General features: G+C 42.3%; 1 protein-coding gene across 1 annotated transcript in view; it reads right to left on the minus strand.

The window, feature by feature from the left end:
• Ush2a (usherin) overlaps window positions 1–21,093 on the minus strand; it is a 688,259-nt gene that overhangs the window by 235,037 nt on the left and 432,129 nt on the right. Inside the window, 2 exon segments of the mRNA XM_028876752.2 lie at window positions 8,024–8,166; window positions 8,747–8,897. Coding sequence (XP_028732585.1) covers window positions 8,024–8,166; window positions 8,747–8,897 — 294 coding nt within the window.

Consider the following 21,093-nt stretch of genomic DNA (forward strand, 5'->3'; position numbering starts at 1 on the left):
TGGATACTCAGGTGAGGGTTTTGTGACCCACTCCCCTGTTCCTCCATAAGGAGATGTGACAGTCACTAAGCCTAGTTAGACAACTCCTTTGAAATGGGGCACAGCTGAACTGGCTGCAGTGGACAGTCATTTGCAAGCATAATTCAACCCAAATTTAAAATAGTTTCACTTTACATAGCTCCCTCTTAAGGACACTGGTTAAGGCTTCACATTCTAAAATACAGTAATCATAAAAAAAAAAAGTTTGCTGTGCAAAATTTTTAAATTTAAGCATCCAAGGACACACATTTTCATAATAAATAGGTTGAGCAGTCTTATCCTAGACTGTCTCCACCAGCTCCTTGAATGTCCTGCTGAACTTTCCCTTCCCTTCCCTTTCATGTCACTCAGGGTTTGCTTCTAGCTTGCCAGGGTAAGAACAGGGAAAAGGGGTTCCGTTCACCTTTCTCTCCCTACGGAGTCTCCTCACTCACCTTTACATAGTGCAAGGTTTTGTTTGGAACCTCTGTCGTTAAAACATTCTCTAACATGGCAAGAAGGTAACGCCAAGCCAGTCAGAGGCCTGGCCCTGGCCACAGAAAAGACTAAAGGCCATGCTCCACTTTTCCCCTCCCACTTTGCCCTTTGCTCTCCCCTCCTCCTCCTCCAGACATCCCAGAAGCCCTTCCCCACTGCTCAGGTGTTGGGGGACACTTCCCTTTTCCCTCTTTCTCTAGACCAGTTGCCATGAAGCAAATCTGAAATGATACTAAAAGAAACACCAAATATACACCATCCCTATGTATTCTCATTGTTTCCATCATGCAGGATTTCCCAGCACCTTGTTTTGAAGTAATTGCCCTTACCGGGTGTCTCAGCTGTATGGACTCCTGACTGGTTTTCTGTGTTTTACACCAGCGAGTCAGCAGAAGCCTCCAGGGAACAGTGATGTCTCAACCACCTTCTCTCTCTCTCTCTCTCTCTCTCTCTCTCTCTCTCTCTCTCTCTCTCTCCCTCCCTCCTCCTCCCTCTCTCTCTCTCTCTCTCTCTCTCTCTCTCTCTCTCTCTCTCTCTCTCTCTGTGTGTGTGTGTGTGTGTGTGTGTGTGTGTACATGTACATACAGACAAGAATTTGTTTGGTTGAGCTTTCATGAACCTTAATCAATGCAGGGCCCCCTGTGAGTGGCACCATTCCCTGGGTAGGTGGTCCTGGGCTATATAAACAGTCAGCTAATGTGGTGATCTGAGTAGGAATGGCCCCCATAGGTTCATGTACTTGAATGCTTACTCACCCAGGTGGCACTGTTTGAAAGGATTAGTAAGAGTAGGAAGTACAGCCCTGTTGAAGGAAGTGCGTTACTGGATGGGGGTCAGCTTTGAGGTTTTAAAAGCCCATGCCAGGCCCAGTCTCTCTGGCTGCTGCCTAACTATTGCTCCAGCTCTGTGTGTGCTGCCATGCTCCCGACCATGATGATAATGGAACTGGAAACTGCAAGCAAGCCCATTATTGTTATTATTATTAATTATTAATTATGATGATGATGATGATTTTAAATAAGAGTTTCCTTGGTCATGGTGTCTCTTCACAGCAATAGAACAGTGACTGAGAGAGAAGTTGGTACCCAGGTCTGGGATGGTGTTGTGACCATACAACCTTCTGGAGGAATATGGAAGACTTTGGGACTTTGGATTAGAAAAGCAGGTGGACACTTTAGGTGGGGCTTAATGGGCCATCATGTAGGAGCGTGGAAGACAGTGCTGAGGGTGCTGTGGACTGTGGGGGCCTAACTCAAGAAGTTTTAGAAAGGAAGAATTTTAGGAAGTGGCCTAGAGACTGTTCTTGTGATATTTTGGCAAAGAATGTGGCTGCTTTTTGCTCTTGTTCTAAAAATCTGCCTGAAGCTAAGTTGAAGAGTTTTGGATTAATGGCATTGGCAGAGATTTCAAGACAGCCTAGTATCAACTGTGTCCTGTGGTTATTAGTGATCACTCTTACACAGATCTATAGTGAAAAGGAGCAAGGTAGACAAAGCAAAATACAAAATGTACAGTTTGAGGAGAAGAGAAACACCAGGAAGTGTAATGGAGCCAAGTCCTGTACTCAGAGAGATAAAAAGTTTGAAGAAAAACTTGATGCTAAATGGAATAAAGGAAGTGGTGACCTCAGGGCAAGACCCCACCCAGCTAAGCTTCCAATTTGTGAAGAGGAATTAAAGGAAAGCTTAAGCAGTGAAGGAAAACATCAAAATAGAAAGCTGATGCAAATGTATTTGAACAAGGGAATCAAATTCCAGCCCCATCAAACAGAAGAACTTGGCAGTTTTGGCAATGTAGTTCTGGCTTTAGAGTCACAAGAAAGGAGTGTGGAATCTTCCTCTGTGAGTAAAGAGAGCTGCTGAGGCCAGGCATGTGTCAAGAGTATCCTTGCATGGAGACCCAGAGAGACCATTGCATGAAGCTATGAAGGTGAAGCCTGGATTGCCTTGGAGACCCCAAGAAGTTAGAGATGCCAGAGTCATGGGGCCTGTGAAGAAGAGTGGCTAGCAGAGTGAGGAAACAGCCCAAGAAAGAGAAGTGTGCTGCAGTCAACAAAGCTGAAATGAGTTAGAGATCTGAAGAGCACTTTGATATCAGACATGGAGATGCAGAGTTTGGAGCTTGCCCAGCGGTTTTCGGCCCAGTATTTCCGCACTATGCTCACTTTCCTCCCGTTTGGAATGGTAATGTATATTCTGTGCCATTGTATTTTGGAAATATGTGATCTCCTCTTTGATTTTGATTTTATAGTTAAGAGAGTGCCATGAGTTTTATAAACTTTTCAACTTTGGGATTTTAAACAATGTTGAGACTGTTATAGACTAAGGACTTTTGAGATTGGATTAAATGGAGTTTGCGTTATGATGTGACCAAGAGGTGGAATGTGGTGATTCAATAAGAGTGACGCCAGAGGCTCATATATTTGAATGCTTCATCACTAGGAAGTGGAACTATTTGAAAAGAATAGAAGGATTAGGAGATATGGTCTTGCTGGAGGAAGTGTGTCACTGGGGTTGACCTTTGAAACCTCAATCTCTCTGTCTACTATCTATGGATCAGGACATAGCTCTCAGCATTACTCCAATGCCATGCATGCTGCCAGGCTCCCCACCATGATGATAATGGACTAACCTTCTGATACTGTACAGAAGCCCCCAATGAAATGCTTTCTTTTGTAAGAGTTGCCTTGGTCATGGTCTCTCTTCACAGCAACAGAACAGTGACTAAGACAGCTAAGCATTCACCTGCAAGTGAACCAGAAACTAAGCCAGGAAGCAGCATTCTTCCAAGAATTCTGCTTCAAGTTCTTGCTTGAGTTCCTGCCTGGACTTCACTGGATGATGGACTGTGACCTAGAAGTGTGAGACAAATAAACCCTTTCCTCCTCTAAGTGGCTTTGGTCATGATTTTTGTCAGAGCAACAGAAGGAAACTGAAACACCCACTTCATACAATTATAAAAGTATAAAAAATTCTAGGTTTGATGCAATGGATTACCAAAGTATGCTAATGGTTTTTAAATATCATAGTGTATGTAAGGTGATGTATTTTTTTTTATCACACTGAAGACAAACTCATGAATGATTATCTGGTAGCAAGATAATGAACAAATATGAGAAAATATCTAGTAAACCCTCAGAATAAACTGCTTAGATTCCAAAATGTTATTTAATAATGCCACTTAAATTTATGCCTAAATATATAAGTGTGTGCTGTGGCAGAGAGTGCTGGAGGGAAGGCTCAGCAGTTAAGGGTGCATACACACTGTTCTTTCAGAGAGCCTCAGCTCAGTTCCCAGCACCCATATTGGGTGGTCCTAACTGCATGTGACTCTAACTCCAGGAGAAATCCTGTACCTTGTGGGCACCTGTACTCACCTGCAAATATTCCCCTATACACATATACATAATTAAAAATAAATCTGTAAAGGTATATAAGTATGAAATTTTAAATCTCAGGTTTGGGGTAATGGTCAAATTTTTTTAAAAATGTCTGATCATTAAATCATTTGGGGTTTTGTTTTGAGGTTAGCAATGTTTTTTAAGAAACAATTTCAATTTCATTAGTTGATATCATCATTGTGTATGGATATAATTTTGTCAAACTGACCAACAAAATAAGTAAACATTTCAGTCTAAATATAACTAAATATTTCTATCTCCTCACCTGGAAAATCTTTACTAAAAGCAGATTTTCTGACTCTCCCTGCCTTTGAGTTTTTCTTTAATGGTGAAATAGGTGAACTCATATTTTTCATGGTGCTGGACTGTAGGAGGAAAAGCCCATCTGTTAACATATTTAAACTGAAGTTCATAGAACCCTGCCGCAAACTACAATTTTTACCTTCATATAGTCTACATAAAACAGCTGTCAGTGTATGAGAGCTGTAGAGTAACTGTAGTCCCAAGGGGGCACCATCTGTATGGGTTAGAAAATATCAACATTTTGGGGTGGGGAGATGGCTTCCTTCTCAAGCCCAAGGACCTGAGTTTGATGCTCAATCTCACATAATAAAATCTGGATTTGGTACCATGTGTTTATAATCTCAGTGCCAAGCAGCAGGGACAGGGGAGGCTCCCTGGCCATGACCCTAGCCTACTTGGTAAGTTCCAGACTATTATAGCATTGCCCTAGGAATGGCACTCAACCTCTGACCTCCGCATTGTATGCAACACACACACACACACACACACACACACACACACACACACACTCACAGACATACACATTCACACACACACACACACATACAAATGCTCACTAACACAGATTCTCTCTCTCTCTCTCTCTCTCTCTCTCTCTCTCTCTCTCTCTCTCTCATACACACACATACACACACACACACACACACACACACAAATAAAATGACTAGAAAATATTTTCAACTGCGAGGTGTCTTCATTCCATCACTATATTGAGTATACTCATCTGAGTCTAATGTAGTCACTACCTAGTTTTGCAAGCTGTAGACATGCCAGCTGCCTGGCCTACCACTAGCACATTAAAAAAATATTTGTATGTTGTTTATATTTATCTGGCCGTGAATGCATCAACACTACACTGACCAAGTTGGCTGCCACAAACATCTTTTATTAGCACAGGTTTAACAGGATTTAAAATATTCATAGAAAGGGTGCATTATTATTATTATTTGGCACTTACACCCTAGATTTTTTAAAAATGCATGGAACTGGATATTGGTGGCACTCTGATGTAAAATGACAAATTATTTGAAAAAATGCATTTAAATGCCTCACAGGTTTTGTACAGGAGAACTTCTCTTCACACCCTAAAATTGACTTTTGAGGGAGAAGTTCATTACTGCTTACATTTCTCCGGTTTCAGATTTTTCACAGGCAAAAGTTGCTAACCCTATTTAACCAGAGGCTCAAAGAGAAATGTTCCCCAAATCTATGGTTTCTACATTCATTCCCATATGGCACACAGTCATGAAAATACAAGAGATGTGTGGTCACTATAGCATCATAGTTATTTCTAGTTTAATAATACCAAAAGTTCCAGCCATTCTGTAAAAGCCTCCCCCTTACATTTGGACCACATGCTCCTAGGTCTAACATAATCTCGATGAGGAAGGTCACTTCTTATGTAGGTTTCTCTTTCTGGTTTCACAGTCCTGCCATGGTTTGATGAATATCATTGCCTCAAAATATCACATGAAAAATACTGCCATGGGTGGCCTACTTGTACAACAGGTGGCTTTGTGTCTGTGACTAAAGGGAAGAGGCTACTGTTGATGGCAGGGAATTCAAATATGGGCACGAGATGACTTCTCAGTTTCATTCTGTAAGATGATATGGGAAACATCTCCACTGATAGCTACCCTAGCAAACAGGAGGAGCCAAAGTTGACGTGTGATTCTGGCATGGATCTGTCAACATGGGTAGCTTTATAAGCCATGCTTTGCAGCCTTGACAGAAAAACTGCTTGTGCCCAGTGCCAATCATTCAGCCTTTGTCAACTCAATTGCACATTCTTTTAGAGATAGTATCCATCTCTACTGACATCCAAAATATATAGCCTACTGTCACCATGTCCCAGGGCTGAGTGTACACTGGGAACTTGCCTTTGCAGGGGCTGGTGGTTACCTTCCAGCTCTTTGCTAATGTGTGTGACTTAGTGTATATGTGAAGTGGGGAAGGAACTTTCCATTCATCTCACAGCAAGTGTTTAAACAGCAATGATGACTGGTGTTCCGAGCTGACACCTGTTAGATAATCAAATACTACTTGTTCTTAGGGAAAGTGAACAATGTAGCATTAACTCCACATGTTACCAAGATGCCAGGGTCTCTGCATAAAAATTCTAACCACCTGTAATCTACATGATTAGTCTTATAATAAGAGGTAATAGGAGACCAATTTGATCGACAATGCGTGCTGTACTGATGGGCAATGTGCAGCAATTTTGAGTTGTTTCTGTTCTACTTTCCTACCTGTGGACAGCATGGCATGGCCACCCACCATTCAGCAAGGACTGTGGCCAGATTGCTGCTGAGGAGAAGACACGCCCCCAAAAAGGCAATCCTTTTCCCCTTCTACCTACTTGGCACTCAATTGAGCCATTACCTCTGCAGAGGTTATTTTTACTTAACCTTTATTGAGTGACATCAAGCATGGTATTTTTTTAAGGAGATTAAACATCTATCTTAATTTTTTAAATGTCTCTTGAAAAAAAATCTATTTTGAATGTGAGCTTTCCAGTTCATAAACCTGAATACCACTGGTGACTATAGTGTCTGATTTCCCAAGGTGTGTGCAATGCTCTACCTGAAGGTTATACATCAATGATTCCTGAACCATGGCTTCATTTTTCCTCTGCACTGGTGATATCTGGAGTGACACTTGGGACAAAAACATTTGGTGCAACCATGTAAATTATCTAACTTGCTTCCCAGAGTAATTAAAAATTGGAGGGAATGAGGGAAGTATTTATATTGTTCAGAATGGCATTTTAAAAAATAGAGTGAACTTTAAAGACTGAAAATTGTTTTGATTCAGCCACATTTTATGTCTTATCACTAAGTACTTAAAGTCATTATGGCTATTACAAAATAAAATAATCTACTTAACACAAAACGTGTATTGTTTTAAATGTTCTACCTTTGTAGTGATGGCTAGCTGTCGGGAAGGTCACGCCTGTGCTTGTTGGCTATAAAACCAAAATGGCAAATGTGCACTGAACAACAACTCCTTAGAAGTCTGTGATTAGAAGACTTGACAGGATTAACCCCCAAAGCTCATTGTGCAAAAATAGTGTCTGCCTTCCCCTTGTCGTTTGATTTCATTTCCAACTTTACTAAAACCAGACAAGAAAATGATACCTCTGTCTTAATATGTTTGCTTTTGTAGATATAGTTAATTTAAAACCAAATGTTATAGTCACATGTTTCTTTCTTCAATGTAACTGATTACAATTTTTATTTTCAATGGAAAAAAAAAGTAAAAATTTCTTTGTTAGTTGAATAAGGCAATTGAATCTAGCTTTATTTTCCATAACCCACCAGGCTCCACCCTTCTATTCTGGAGGTTCCATTGTGTGCATACATCAAAGTAGGGTAGTGCCTGCTTCCAGCAGTAAGTGGAGCAACATTCTCATGCTACAGTCCAACATTCACCGCTGCCTGCCTTCCAGAAGAGCCCTAAAGCATGGCACCCTTGGCCAAGGTGCAGAAGGCCACAACCTTTCCTTTTTTAGTATATCTCGTATCTTGAAGGACAGACCACTGCCATGCCATAAGTGACTGTGGCATTTCCTTCTTTCTGTCTCTGGGTCCAACCCTCCATCCTTCTGGGTCTACAGTTTTCTTCCTTCTGTAGAGACTGATCACAGTTGAACTGACCACCACACTCCCCTCTTACCCTGGAGGAGATATGGCAACTCTCTGACAAGAAAGTCGGAGGGGCTTATTTCCTTGTTTTGAGAAACATAAGGCCATTGAGGATCCCTGTTGCAGCTGACGTTTGACTTTGGGTAGCTGGCCTACTTACCATCCTCTGCGGTCATGAGTGGAGTCCAAGGGCTGTGTGTGCTGCCAAAGCCATTGGTGGCAATCAACCGAAACCTGTACACCGTGAACGGCTGGAGACCACTCACTTCATAGCTTAACGATGCAGAAGGATCAAGAAATAACCTGTGTGGGAAAGAAATGCCCGTTAGGAAGGTTTAGACATTCACATAAATAAAAGAAACAAAAGATCAGTGGAATCATGCTGCAAAAAAGTGTTTAGAGATACCAACATAGATTTAAGTTATATTATTTTAGGCCATCACATTATATCTACTTCAGAATAAATAGCCATTGGGAGAGAATTTGTTCTCTTGCATTTATAGAAGACACAAAATCTGGTTGCAAGGACAGTGGGTGCTGTGAGGTCATTACAGGGCAGCTGGAAAAGGTTCTTCACAGATCAGCCCAGTTTATCAGTTCCAGTATGTGACACTTGTATTCCTGCAAGGCTTAAGGAATGTGAGAAAATCTTGCTTTCCATGCTCTATAAACAAACATCAAATTTATTTTTTTGTAAAGCAAATGTGTATCCACTAAATTGTTTGCTCATGTTTTACTTTGTTTGAACTTTTAAAAGATACCCAAATTTTGTTGCAAATAAGAACCGACCTATTCTTCAGTTCTCATTTTCATGAGAACATTTAAAACGTGCGGACATTGTCTAAGCCAGCCCATAGGAAGAGGCACTAGGTGGAATGCTCACTCTAGAAAGCTGTGGGTGGAGGGGCTGGGCCTCATCTGGAGCTGGTACGTGAGAGAGCCCGGAGCGTTGTTGCGAGCTGGTGTAGACCAGACAACCTGAAGACTGGTTGGAGTGGCAGATGCAAGCCTGGGAGACAGCAGGCCATCTGGAGCTGTCGGGAAACACAGATGAATTAGAGCAGAGAAAACTGTGGGGGACATATGCTGGGTGGGGTGGAAATGTTCCGCACACTGGAAAACTGTTCCTCAGGATCAACAGCGACGTTAAACACGGTCCATTTAATTTAACATTTTCGTTCCTGAAGCGCTGTGCTTCCTCCCTGATTGTCTCCACAATGACGTCAGCGCTTCAGTCTTAAAAAACAGGCCGCAAGCTTCAGGACGGATGAGCCCTGGGCCGTGCCCACACGTGCTTCTGTCTGTCTAATTGAAAGCATAGAGGGAAGCTGGTGCAGCAAACACCGAGTACCTTTAATTTAACCCTTTTCTAAGCAGACTGGGCGCTGAAGCCGTCTGGGTCTTAGTCCTCCTGTTCACCCCTGGTCCCCGTAGCTGTACCCACCACAAACGGGATACAGAGGATTTTGTTCCTTCCCTTCCGAGAGATAAGGAGTTGGCTAATGTTGTGCAAATCTGTAATGATGACACATTCTGGTCTTGAGTCTTCCCAAGAAAATAAGAAGATTGAACTCCTTCCTTAGTATGTCCCCCACAGTCGGAAAGACCTTCACACTGCTCTGTTCTCACTCAAACATGGCCACATATCACCAACTGAGAGAATCCAATGGAAAGTTTCTGTGGGGCACAGCAGGAATGAGTAAAAATAAAGCCTTTTCTCTAAAAGAAAAAGAAAAGAAAAGAAAAGAAAAGAAGAAGAAGAAGAAGAAGAAGAAGAAGAAGAAGAAGAAGAGAAGAAGAAGAAGAAGAAGAAGAAGAAGAAGAAGAAGAAGAAGAAGAAAAGATAGGATTATTATGATTATTTAATTTTCCCAACAATTAGAATTTGAATGACTTGATCATATTATTTGCTCCAAAACTTTTTCCAAACTCAAAAGCAGATTAAACAGAGCTCTGAGGCCTCAGGAAGATCATCCAATGACTCAGAGCCTATGTTTTCCTATCTTAAATTCAGGAATATCCCCCCCTATAGTTTCAAAAATCACAATATATATCAACAGAGTACCTTACTTTTGATTCTAGGAATTTTTATTATTATTATCATCATTGTCACTGTTGTCTCATCATCATCATCACTGTTATCACTGCATTTGAGCTAAACTTCCCTTAGCTTAATTTAATTACAACTATAATATTATTTATTAATTCATGTTTTTTAATGTTGTGTACTAACTTTGTAGTAATATAATGTTATTACTATAATGAAAACAAATGAAGTATCAGGGTCCACTGTCAACATTAAGAAAAAAATATATATATATGGCCTTGCAATGTATGTGGATTTTATGTGCTCTACGTTGTGGGAGACCCTGTCTGTGAACATGAGGCTAATGAATGGGCAATGATGAGAAGGGAAGAATTAGATTACATGTTTCATCAATCTTCAGTAAGGGCTTTGAGTTCATCAATAATTCATTCACTTGTTCAATACACATTTATGGAGGCTCTGCTCTGTGTTAAGTAGGGTTCTTCCCATGGAGAGAAAGCAGCACTGAGTGAAACAGTCACCACTCTTGTGGAGCTTATGTGTAAGTAGAGAGATTAGGTAATAAAAAGATGTAGTAGGACGGGATACTAGATGATGAGAAGCCTAGAGAATCAAACTCAAAAAAAAAAAAACCTACAGAACAGGAGGTCAGTGAGTTAGTTTAGTGGGGAAAGATGCTTGCTGCTGAGCCTAATGACCTGAGCCTGATCCCCAGAACCATGTGGTGAAGGAAAGAACTGACTCCTGTAAGTTGTCCTCTGACCTCCAGGTACGTGGGCCTCCTGCCACCCGATACATAAGTGAACATAAAACAAAACAAAGGCAGTGTAAGAGATGAACGCATATTGGAATGCATGGAGTAGGCAACTTCACTTATTTCATAACCTTTTAGAGTAGGTAGGAAGCTAATAGGAAGGACACGTAATTAGGTGATATTTGAGTGGAGACCTTAAGGGAACGTGGGAGGCAGCCCTGAGGATGTCTGTGAAGAGCAATGTCGTCGGAGAACAGAGGGAAGCCTGAGAGCAGAGAAAGCTCTGACTGTATTAACAGAAGAGCTGAAAGGCCAGTGTGGTTGGAGCAGTGGGCAGGGACTAGACAAGGACTTCCCTCTGAGTGACATTCAAAGTCCCAGGAAGGGCTCAGGATCTCCACCCAAATGGGGCAACATGTTTGGTAAAGACAATGGAACAGTATGATTAAAAACTTAAAAGGACCACTATGTGGGAATGGGGACAGGGGACAGGAGTAGAGATATAGGCATCTCGGGAGATTATGGCTTTTGTTTCAGCAGTAATGATGAAGGTGTGGAGATACTTTGCCACCCAGTTAGGAGTGTGTTGTTAGTAGAATATAAGGTCGTCAAGGGCAATGCTACTATTTTCAGCCTGGACAACTGAATGACTGGTAACATCATTCCCAAGCTGAGAGGTACTGAGGGGGCCACAGGGAATGGGGGAGTGATGCAGATCTGTGAAACATGGGTAAAAAACGATAGATCAATGGAGACATGGCTTTTTAGGCTGAAACTTGTGAAATTAACTAATGACTGAGAGCAGAGACGGCAAGCCCCAAAGAGAGCTATAACCTGAGCCCAGGGATCCACCCATAATCTGGGTTCAGGAAGTGGTAGAAAAACTAAGAGAAGGTTCAGACCGGTGCCTAGGAAGGAATGTTCAAAGGAGAAGAGCAGGGCCAATCACCTGTATCAAGTGTGCTGGTGACTATGGACCAGCAGTGAATTTGCACTTGGTGATCAGAGTGGTAGGGTGGCACTGCCAGGAAGGGACGCAGGGCAGAGTACTCATGACACACTGCTGCAAGGCGGCTGAGGAAAGAAGGGGATGGGCATGAGCAGAGAAAGTGAGCTTTGACAACTATGTCGAGGGAGTTCATTCTAAAGGGAAGTAGAACACAGAACAGCAACTAGTAAACTTCCCGACACCAAGGCAAGGTCTGTGAAAGATGTGGAAGCGTGGCATCCTAGGGGCACATGTGACGGTCGAATTTTCAGCTTGACAGAATTAGAGTCACCTGGCAGATGGGCCTCTGAGTATGTGTGTGGGCAGTGATTTTGATTAGGCTAATGGTACGGGAGCATACCCCTTCATTGTAGGCAGGGCTGTAGACAGGGATCTTGGACTGTACAAAAGGGAGAGCTAGCATCCATTCACTGCTGTCTGGTTTTGGGCTGTGGATGAGATGTGGCCAGCACTTTCAAGCCTTGCTACCTTGACTTCCCCACCATGGTGGACTGTGCCTTGAACCATGATCCAATATACAGCCTTACTTCCTTAAGTTGCACTTGTCAGGATGTTGCCTCACAGCAACAGGAAAAGGAACCAAGCTTGATTATTGCAAGAGTACACTTAAAAGACTGTAGAGGGTAGCAAGAGGTACACAGTGACCCTAGAGAAGAGAGGAGAGTTGCCAGAACAAGGGTCTTGTGTGGGGACAGAAAAACATGCCGGTACACACGTTTGCCATGTACACGAGTAGCCAGCCAGGGCTAACGGTTGAGGAATAGAGCAGGCAATGCAAACATGTGGGGTAGAAATGGATGCACACACTGGGATGCAGGGAAGTGGCTCAGCTAGTGATGGGTGATGGTGAGTACCACCCTCTCCATGTGGAGTTCCTCTTCTCACTGAGCAAGTCAAAAGCAAAGGCTTCGGGTGATACCAAAAAGAGAGGGTGCACTGGACATCTGAGGAAAGAGGGAGCAGAAGGAAGTCATTCTCTCTCTTAGTGAGAGCTTCCTGTGGCTTAGAAACACAGGGAGATGACTGTCTGAGACACACAGTCCAAGAACAGCTTCAAATCTTTGGGTGGAAAGACAGAATTCATTACTAAGGGCTTTCGACTTGAAATTTTATCTGAGACCACAAGTAGTTTAAATAATTTTTTTTCTTACTCAATACATATTTTCCAGTCAATTTTCAACAAGTGCACACATGCAAATGGATGCTATAGAAATAGAAGAATTAAAATTTAAGAGACACACCAGGTGTAACATAAAATCATAACCCTTATTTATAATTTTTACCTAATTCTTTTATATTGAGGGGTATACCATTTATTGAATTGTGGAGGAATATTTGTTTGAAGTCATCAACATGAAAAAAAAGACAGTTTTAACATGCACGCTAAAATTCCTCAGTGCATGAAAACTACAATACTACGCGACTTTGAAAGGAGAGCTCTGAACAGTCCCCCATAATGCCGAAGTGTCAGCCGCTCTCTCCTGCTCAGCGAGGAAACAACATGCTCATCGATTCTCTCACACTTCAATTATGCAGAACGGCAGCCCATTTGCCAGGACATGGCCATCTTCCGTGATTTCTGCACGACTCTCCCTCCCGCAAGCCTTCTTTCTCTCTGCTTAGCCCCTTTTACCCCGGGCCCATTTCCTCAGAGGCTCCTTCACACGAAAGCAGGAGCTGGGAGTGGGTCATAACTCCAAGCCTGGTTTCTAACGGGAGGGCCCTGTATCTATCTGCCTGATATATTGTCCCCACGATGCCATGTTGCTCACAAAGCTTCTCTCAAGTTTCATATGACCCTCACGGGGCAAACACGCCACAGACAGCCTCCTGAATCAACGCACTCTTCCCAGTAAATACTAATTCTACATGGCAATCGGATAAAACAGCTACCCCCAGCTATAAATCCACAGGAAGGGAGTTTTTAATAAAATTTCAAATTCAACCTTCTTTTGAAGGCAAAAAAGAGAACACAGCAGGACATAAATATATCACATACTGAACGAGTAAAGATGGTATAATTTTGAATACATGATTTTATTAAGCTTTAAAAATAATAGACTTTTGGACCTAGCCTTTAAAAAATTCAGCCCCCCCAATCAAACAAGACAGGTCACACATGTCCTCAAACCTTGCTCCTTATACAGTAATAGAACCGTCTGTGCTGGAGCTACACAGCAAATGTGGGGCTTGTTCTTCTCCATGTTGGTCTGCCACGTCTGTCAGAAGTAAAGGAAGAAGGTATAGGGAGAAGAAGAGTCCACCATGTTTTGCTTATACATCAGTTTTTTTATTCTGGGCATCTAACCATCTCACAGTGTGTCTCTGTCTCTCTGTCTCTGTCTCTGTCCTTCTCTGTATCGCTCTCTGTTTCAAAATAGTGTATTCAAATGCTACATTAAGGTGCCAAAGAGACCTATGTTAATCTGTATGAAGTTAAGATAACACATACTTGAGTCACAGAACATGGAGGAGCCACGCTGGTACTCACCGCAAAGCTTCACTCCTGTTGGCGAGGATTCATAACGCTGGGAGGCACTATGCGTGCCATCGAAAGAGAAAAGCAACCACCAGTCTCACCCAGTTGTGGACTCTGGGTGGTACATTAGGGCTGCCTTGGCAAGACATGTCCATTGGTGCAGTAGTGAGAGAAATGTTTGGGAGTGACCAGGATAACCAACCGCTTTCTGACTGGATTTAAGGCCTCCTCCACAAGTCGAAACACATCTGGCCGAGCATCTGTAACTTTTGATAGGCCACAGGTCCTAGTGGATAATCTCCTAATATTATTCTGCTAAACAGGCACCATTTTAAACCGGCTCCCAATGAATTACTGTTATACCCATTATTGCAGCTCTCAACCCTCATCACAGAAATGTACATGTGTAATCTCTAATCAGACAAAATCCCAGCATGGAGAGGGGAGACAGGCATAAAGTCCCACCCCTAGCTAAGGAACGATTGGTAACTGATAGCTGCTGAGATAGGGGAGTTAGTTTTCTTTAAGGTACAGTCACTGCTAAGTCGTCCACGAAGACCACACACCCGAGAGTTCATTGACAGCGACAACTGCAGTGGATGGGTTTGCAAATGTGATATTAAACGTGATTCTGCATGAGGGTCTTGCTGTGGGAGGAGAAGGCAGATCATGTTCAGAGAAGGATTCAACCTTCAATCTTCTGTGTGAGAGATGAGAGAGTGATCGGAAACAATAGCACGAAGCACGTCGTCAGTACCAAGGATGTTTGAGAGCCTGGGGAAGGAGGGTTCAGAAATTCCAAACTTGCAGGGCTGTTCTGTGCCTCACCACACATTCTAAGGACCGTGGATTGTACAGGCGCCACCAGGGGCACTTTGAAACGACTCATCTAGGTTCTGTCGGCAGGGTCTCCAGCTCATTCCAGCTCAGGCTCTACCGCATCTTCCTGTGCTCACCGTACGCAGGGGTCATGGTTCCATGCTGGTTCCACCGGGATTCAGACTCTGCCCTCAACTTCTCTTCACTGGACAGACTAGAGGCTTTCTTTTTAAGGTTATGTAAATTTCCCCATTAACATAAAATGAAACCATGGCCTTTTAGCCATATGTACTCCTGATATATTGCTGAATAACCTGGCACCTGTTCAAAGCTACAGCCAACAAACTTCCCCAGCCCTTTCTAAAATAGCTGCAGAGAAGCAAGGATGTCTAAATTCTAGTTTCCTGAACGGAAAATTCAAGTTCAGACGCATAAACTAAGTCATTGAGTCATGAACAAATTGAAACAGAAGGCGAGCCTCGATTCCCAGTCACGGAACCATATGTCATTCAAAAAGATATTAATTACGGGCAATGTGCAGATGTGCTAACAAATGGACGGTCAACCTTGAGCCCAAGGATGTGCAAACAGAAGAGCGCTGAGCAGTGGCAAGAAGAGTGAGCAGACTCCATGGCCGCATGGAGCCCCAGCAGAGCTGAGGTTTTGAACACATCCTATGTGCCAGGTTCTTTAACATAATCATTTCAAATCCCCAGAATTATGCTCGAAAATCATAGACTTATCTTTTTGTAGTGTAGAACAAGAGGGCAAAGCTAATAGAAGTTAAATACTTAATCTCAGATCACAAAACCGGTTATTGCGGAGTCAGAAATTTAGACTAGGGCTGCGAGCTTGAGGAGACTTCTCTGACTTTACTCCATTAAGTACCCTGCTAGAGTAAGTTCTTCATAATACAGAATACGTACTACATATATTTCAATAAATAAATGCTACCATTTACAATATGGAAAAATTAAGCTTCAATGAAGGTTGAATTTTTTGTTCAAAGCAGATTCTTCTTATAAAAATGAATACTTTTATTTGATGTGCCTGAGTTTTTGACAGTCTGTTGACCTCTATGTGTGTACCTCATGAGCACACTACCCATAGAGGCCAAAAGAGGGTGTTAGATCCATTGGAATTGGAGATACATATGATTGTGAGTCACCATATGGGTGGTGCGATCTGCTAGCATTCCGGCCCAATTCTTGGAATTCTGGCCAACAGGCAGATAATACCCTGGTCCGTCCCGTGTCCTGATGACATCCTAAGTTTCCTTTAAGAAAGAACCCTCCCACTTCGCTCTCTCTTCTTCCTTCCTCTCTGTATTCCCAGGATGTGCGAGGTGTGTGGCTCCTCTCTTTCTCTGTCTCTGTGTCTGCTCTGTCTCTGTCTCTCTCTCTTTCTCTCCTCCCCATTTAATAATAAACTTTCCATCCAGCCTCTGCTCTCTGTCTTTCTCCCTCACCCCCTCTCTCCCCCTTCTCTCCCCTCCTTGTTTAATAGTAAACTTTCCACGTGGCTGCTGTGTCTGCTTGGTGTGACTTTTCACCGTGCCAGACTGCTGACCACCGTGTCCACGTGGCTGGCATGTCTCCCTCACCAGTCATGGGTTCCCTTGGCTCCACCCACCAAGGCCTCTCTCTGGCCCCGCTGTTTTCATAACAGGATCCAAACTCAGGCCCTCTGTAAGAGCAGTCAGTGCTCTTAACACCCGAGCCATCTCTCCAGCCAGAAATTGCATCCTTAAGCCGTATTTCCTGCTCTCACCTTATTCCTTACGGCAGCCTGCCTTCTGCCTTCTGCTTCCTTACCATTCCCTAGAAACCTCACTTCAAATCAGCAGCCAGTGGGGACTCGCCAGCTCTCAGGGACTGTCAGGTTCAAAAAAGGTCACATGGAACTAATGTCAAATTCAGTCAGAAGTTGGAGGAGAACACTACATTCAGTTTCCCATTCTTTATTTTGGAGTCCCTTTCTACGTAGAAAGTGAAGTCTCAAACAACTAGATAGCAGCACCTGTTTTCACACACGTGACTTCTTTGGTTTTTTTTTTTTTTTTTTTTTTTGGTTTTTCGAGACAGGGTTTCTCTGTGTAGCTTTGTGCCTTTCCTGGAACTCACTTGGTAGCCCAGGCTGGCCTTGAACTCACAGAGATCTGCCTGGCTCTGCTTCCCGAGTGCTGGGATTAAAGGCATGTGCCACCACCGCCCGGCGTGACTTCTTTGTTTTAAAGACCTGATTCCTCTTTCACAGCATGTTGGATCTTCACTCAAGGCTGGCCATTACGTTTTCCAAAACATTCCAGAGCAGTGGTCAGAAGAATTGCTTAAAAGCAGATTAGGTTTTGTCTCCTTTGAAAACGATGCTCAACAGGACCAGTGCTAATAGATTATCTCCCAGAGTGCTAAACAGAACTTTAATTTTTCTGTGTTAGATGTAACAGAAAATTTTAAAATGACCAATCAAATGAAAAGAAATTATCCATTCCTAAACTACTCAAAGATACCCATTATGAACTATTGACGATTTCCTATGGATATATCCATGGGATCTCATCACAGTGATGGCGCTCTGGCCCTCTGCAGGATCACCATCTCTAAGGATATTTCAGAATGCTTACCTAGCTCCCAAAGCAATTTTAAAACAATTAGAAGGACACCAGGAACAGGACTAAATAATGAAAGGAAGAATCAGAAGATTAGGTCATAAAACCCAGATCAACGGCAGCTAATGTCACTTTGTTCTAAGGCCCTGGGAGCCAAGGCCAAACACACCAAAAACCCAACTCACAACCAACCTTTCAGTGGTCCTGAGAAGTTTTCATTGTATAGACATAAAACAGGTGTAAAATAGAGCCTGAATTTTAAGAGATAATGTCAAGTTTTAGAATATAAGACCAATAGATTTTTTCTTATTTCCACATAATAACCACTATCACCAAATAAGGACAATGCACTGGAATACTGAAGGCTACTTCAGTGACATTATTATCTCATGAGTAAATACATACAAGCTCAAATGCCTAGTTTAATAACAAATCCCTCTTTCCATCCCAAATAAAGTAAACTCAAGCCCAAATAACCCTGATCCATTTCAAAATTTCCTTCAGATCCAGGCTTATCCATCAAGAACACACCAAACTCAGTCTCAAAGGGAAAATCCAAGATGACCAGCCCTTCAGTCCTCTGATGGAAGACCCTGTGTTTGTTCTAGAAATGTAGCTTCAAAAACTCATAAGATAATGTTTTGACTCAATGAAACATGGACAAAATTCAGAGTTTGGTAGAGTTTGAATTTATTATGTCATGGTTATTAAGTAGATGGACAGCATAAATGATGTGTCTGGCTGCCCTTTGAGAAATACTATCGTCTTGACTTTTGTTGGTAAAGACAGAAACATGGAAGTACCCATGTTAATACCGAGTAGCTTTGTAAGCCAAGCCCTGGATGAATGTGTTCTCTCCACTGTCACATTTAATTGTCATGAAAGTTCTATGTGCAGCCAGGGAGGTGACTGTGGATAGAGGTGATTGCCACCAAGCCAAGTGACATGAGTTCAATACCAGGGCTGACAAGGTAGAAAAAGAAAACTGATTCCTCACTGACCCCCCCCCCCACACACACACACACACACACACACACACACAAATAAATAAATAAATAAACCTACAGAGATATTTCTTTGAAAGTTCTATGTGTTCAGTAGGTGAGACTAGGGAAGAGAAACTTGGTAAGATTAAGGATGAGTATACACAGATGAATGTAGCAGCTGCCTGCCAACCCAAGGTCTTGTTTTTTAGGTTTTTTTTTTTTTTCAATTCTTAAAACAAATTTCTTTAAATTGTGTTATTTAAATCTTTAGGAGTTTTTCCCCTGCCCTCAGGGAGAAGAGGTTTGGAGAAAATAAATGTCTTTCTTCATCTCTCTGCTACTGGATCTCTTAGCTCCTTCCCATCTCTGACTGTTCAGAGGGCTTTCTTGTATCCATTAAGATGTCTTTGGCTTTGAGGGGCCCAGAAAGAAAAGGCTCAGAGGAAAACCTAGAGAACCAGATGCATGAGTTGTATATTTTATCCCACGCTGAGACATAACCACAGTTTCTTGAGGTCTTCTGTCTCCAGCGTAGTAAGGACTGAAGACAAAATGAGTGTCTGGGGGCTGGAGGGCTGCCTCAGTGGGTTAGAGCACCTGACGCGTGCATGAAGACCTGAATTCAACCTCCAGGCACCCAAGGAAAAAGCTGGGCTTGGTTGCCTGAGTCTGCAACCCCAGCCCTGGTGGAGGGGGTGGGAAAGGCAGACAGGAGGGTCCATTGTGGCTGGCTGGCCGCCAGTCTGGCTTCAGGTGCAGTGACATCCTCTCTCCAAGAGGAAAAAGCAGAGTGATGGGACACTGGCTACCTTCTTCCAACCTCTCTGCATGTAAGAGCACACTTAGGTGGGCATAGACCACGCATTCATACAACACCTCACACACACACACACACACACACACACACACACCAAATAATAGTTCTGTTCGTAAAGGAAGTATATGCTTATATGAATTTTATCTTCTAAGAAAAACACTTATTTATGATCTTAGTGATGGAATGAATTCTTCTAAGAATAAACCTGAATAAAACCTGAAGTTGGCTCAACACTAGCCTTCAGTTTCTAATTTGCTGGGTTCACATCTCCACTAGCGATGTAAGGAGTTCACCAACAGTGCAGAGCTTTGCTAGCACAGCCTCAAAATCAGCACCAATTATCCGTCAAGGCTAATTCGGACACACTGGGCACATCTCTCACCTGGCTCCAGCAACTATTGTTTTGTGATATATAGACAGGGCCGTGTATTCACTACCAACAGTTTAATTAGAATGGCAAAGAAATAAGGATGTCCCCAGTTACAGTACATAATGGGAATCATGGAGGAAGAGGAGGCAAAGGTGGGCCAGGCCGCCAGAAGAAGACGACACTGAATGCTAATTGCTATGGATCATTTTGGGGAAAACAAGCCACTTCCCTTGAGCATTCATTGGATCAAGCAGCCCACTCCCCTACCTCTTTGTGATGTGAAAATGAAAGTCTTGCTTTCAAGGACTCAGAGAGACAATTTAGTGCACTTGTCAGCTGGGAACCATCAGACACACTGAAGGACCCTCCTTTCACTGGAGATGCCCCAAAGCTGTGGATGACGCAGGGGTTTTTGAATTTCATTAGATACACAATTTGTTCAGCTAGAGAGAACTGTCACATTGTCAGACTAATTAGAGGCCCTGAAGGGGGTGGCCAGAACACCCACAGGAATGGACTGCCTTGTATCTCCAATCACCCAACCAGTTGTGTTCTTTTCCCTTATAGAACTTGGCTAGATTCAGGCACTGGACTTAAGTCTTTGCTTTTAACAAGTGATTTCCTCTCAGTACTCCCAAACACCTTAGTATTCCTATTATTTTGGATATCATAATTTTCATCCAATTAGTTTTTATACAATATTGCTATTTTTCCACTTGATGATCATCCTGTTTTAAGTCTATTGTCCATTAGAAAAATAATTAAAAACACATACAACAAAAATAATATTTGACTAATTACATCCCTTTTTTAGTTTAAATATTTTAACTAACATGAATTAAAACAATTCTCTGAAGAACTTAGTATCAGTGAAGTTAAAAAGGTTCACAAATAACTTTAACAAATATACTCAGGCTCATGTCCATATCACCCTCTTTAGAAAAGAGACATTTAAAATAACTCAAATTTAAAAATTGTTTTAAATAATAAAAAGGAAATTAGAAACAAAAGAGGACATTTAATTAATTACACTTCTTTAGATGTATTCAACAAGAAAACAGACAAGTGAACCTAACTTAGGCAGGGAAGCAAAGATGCTACTGTATTTTAGAATAACACTTTTTGTCTTGTCATTGAGTCTACTCGTTTAGCATGGAATCAAGTACTTAAAATTAAGTCATCTTCGAAAATTTTTTTAGCCATTTAATGATTCAAGGATCAGATGAACTTGCTTTAAAGAAATCATCTTAACCATGACAATCGTCACATCTAATACTTACGTTCATATTTGATTACTCAGCTAACGAGGTCTAGGCATGAAAGACTCAGAGCGTATCCAGA

This window comes from Peromyscus leucopus, chromosome 15, assembly GCF_004664715.2.
Source record: "Peromyscus leucopus breed LL Stock chromosome 15, UCI_PerLeu_2.1, whole genome shotgun sequence".
NCBI lineage: Eukaryota > Metazoa > Chordata > Mammalia > Rodentia > Cricetidae > Peromyscus > Peromyscus leucopus.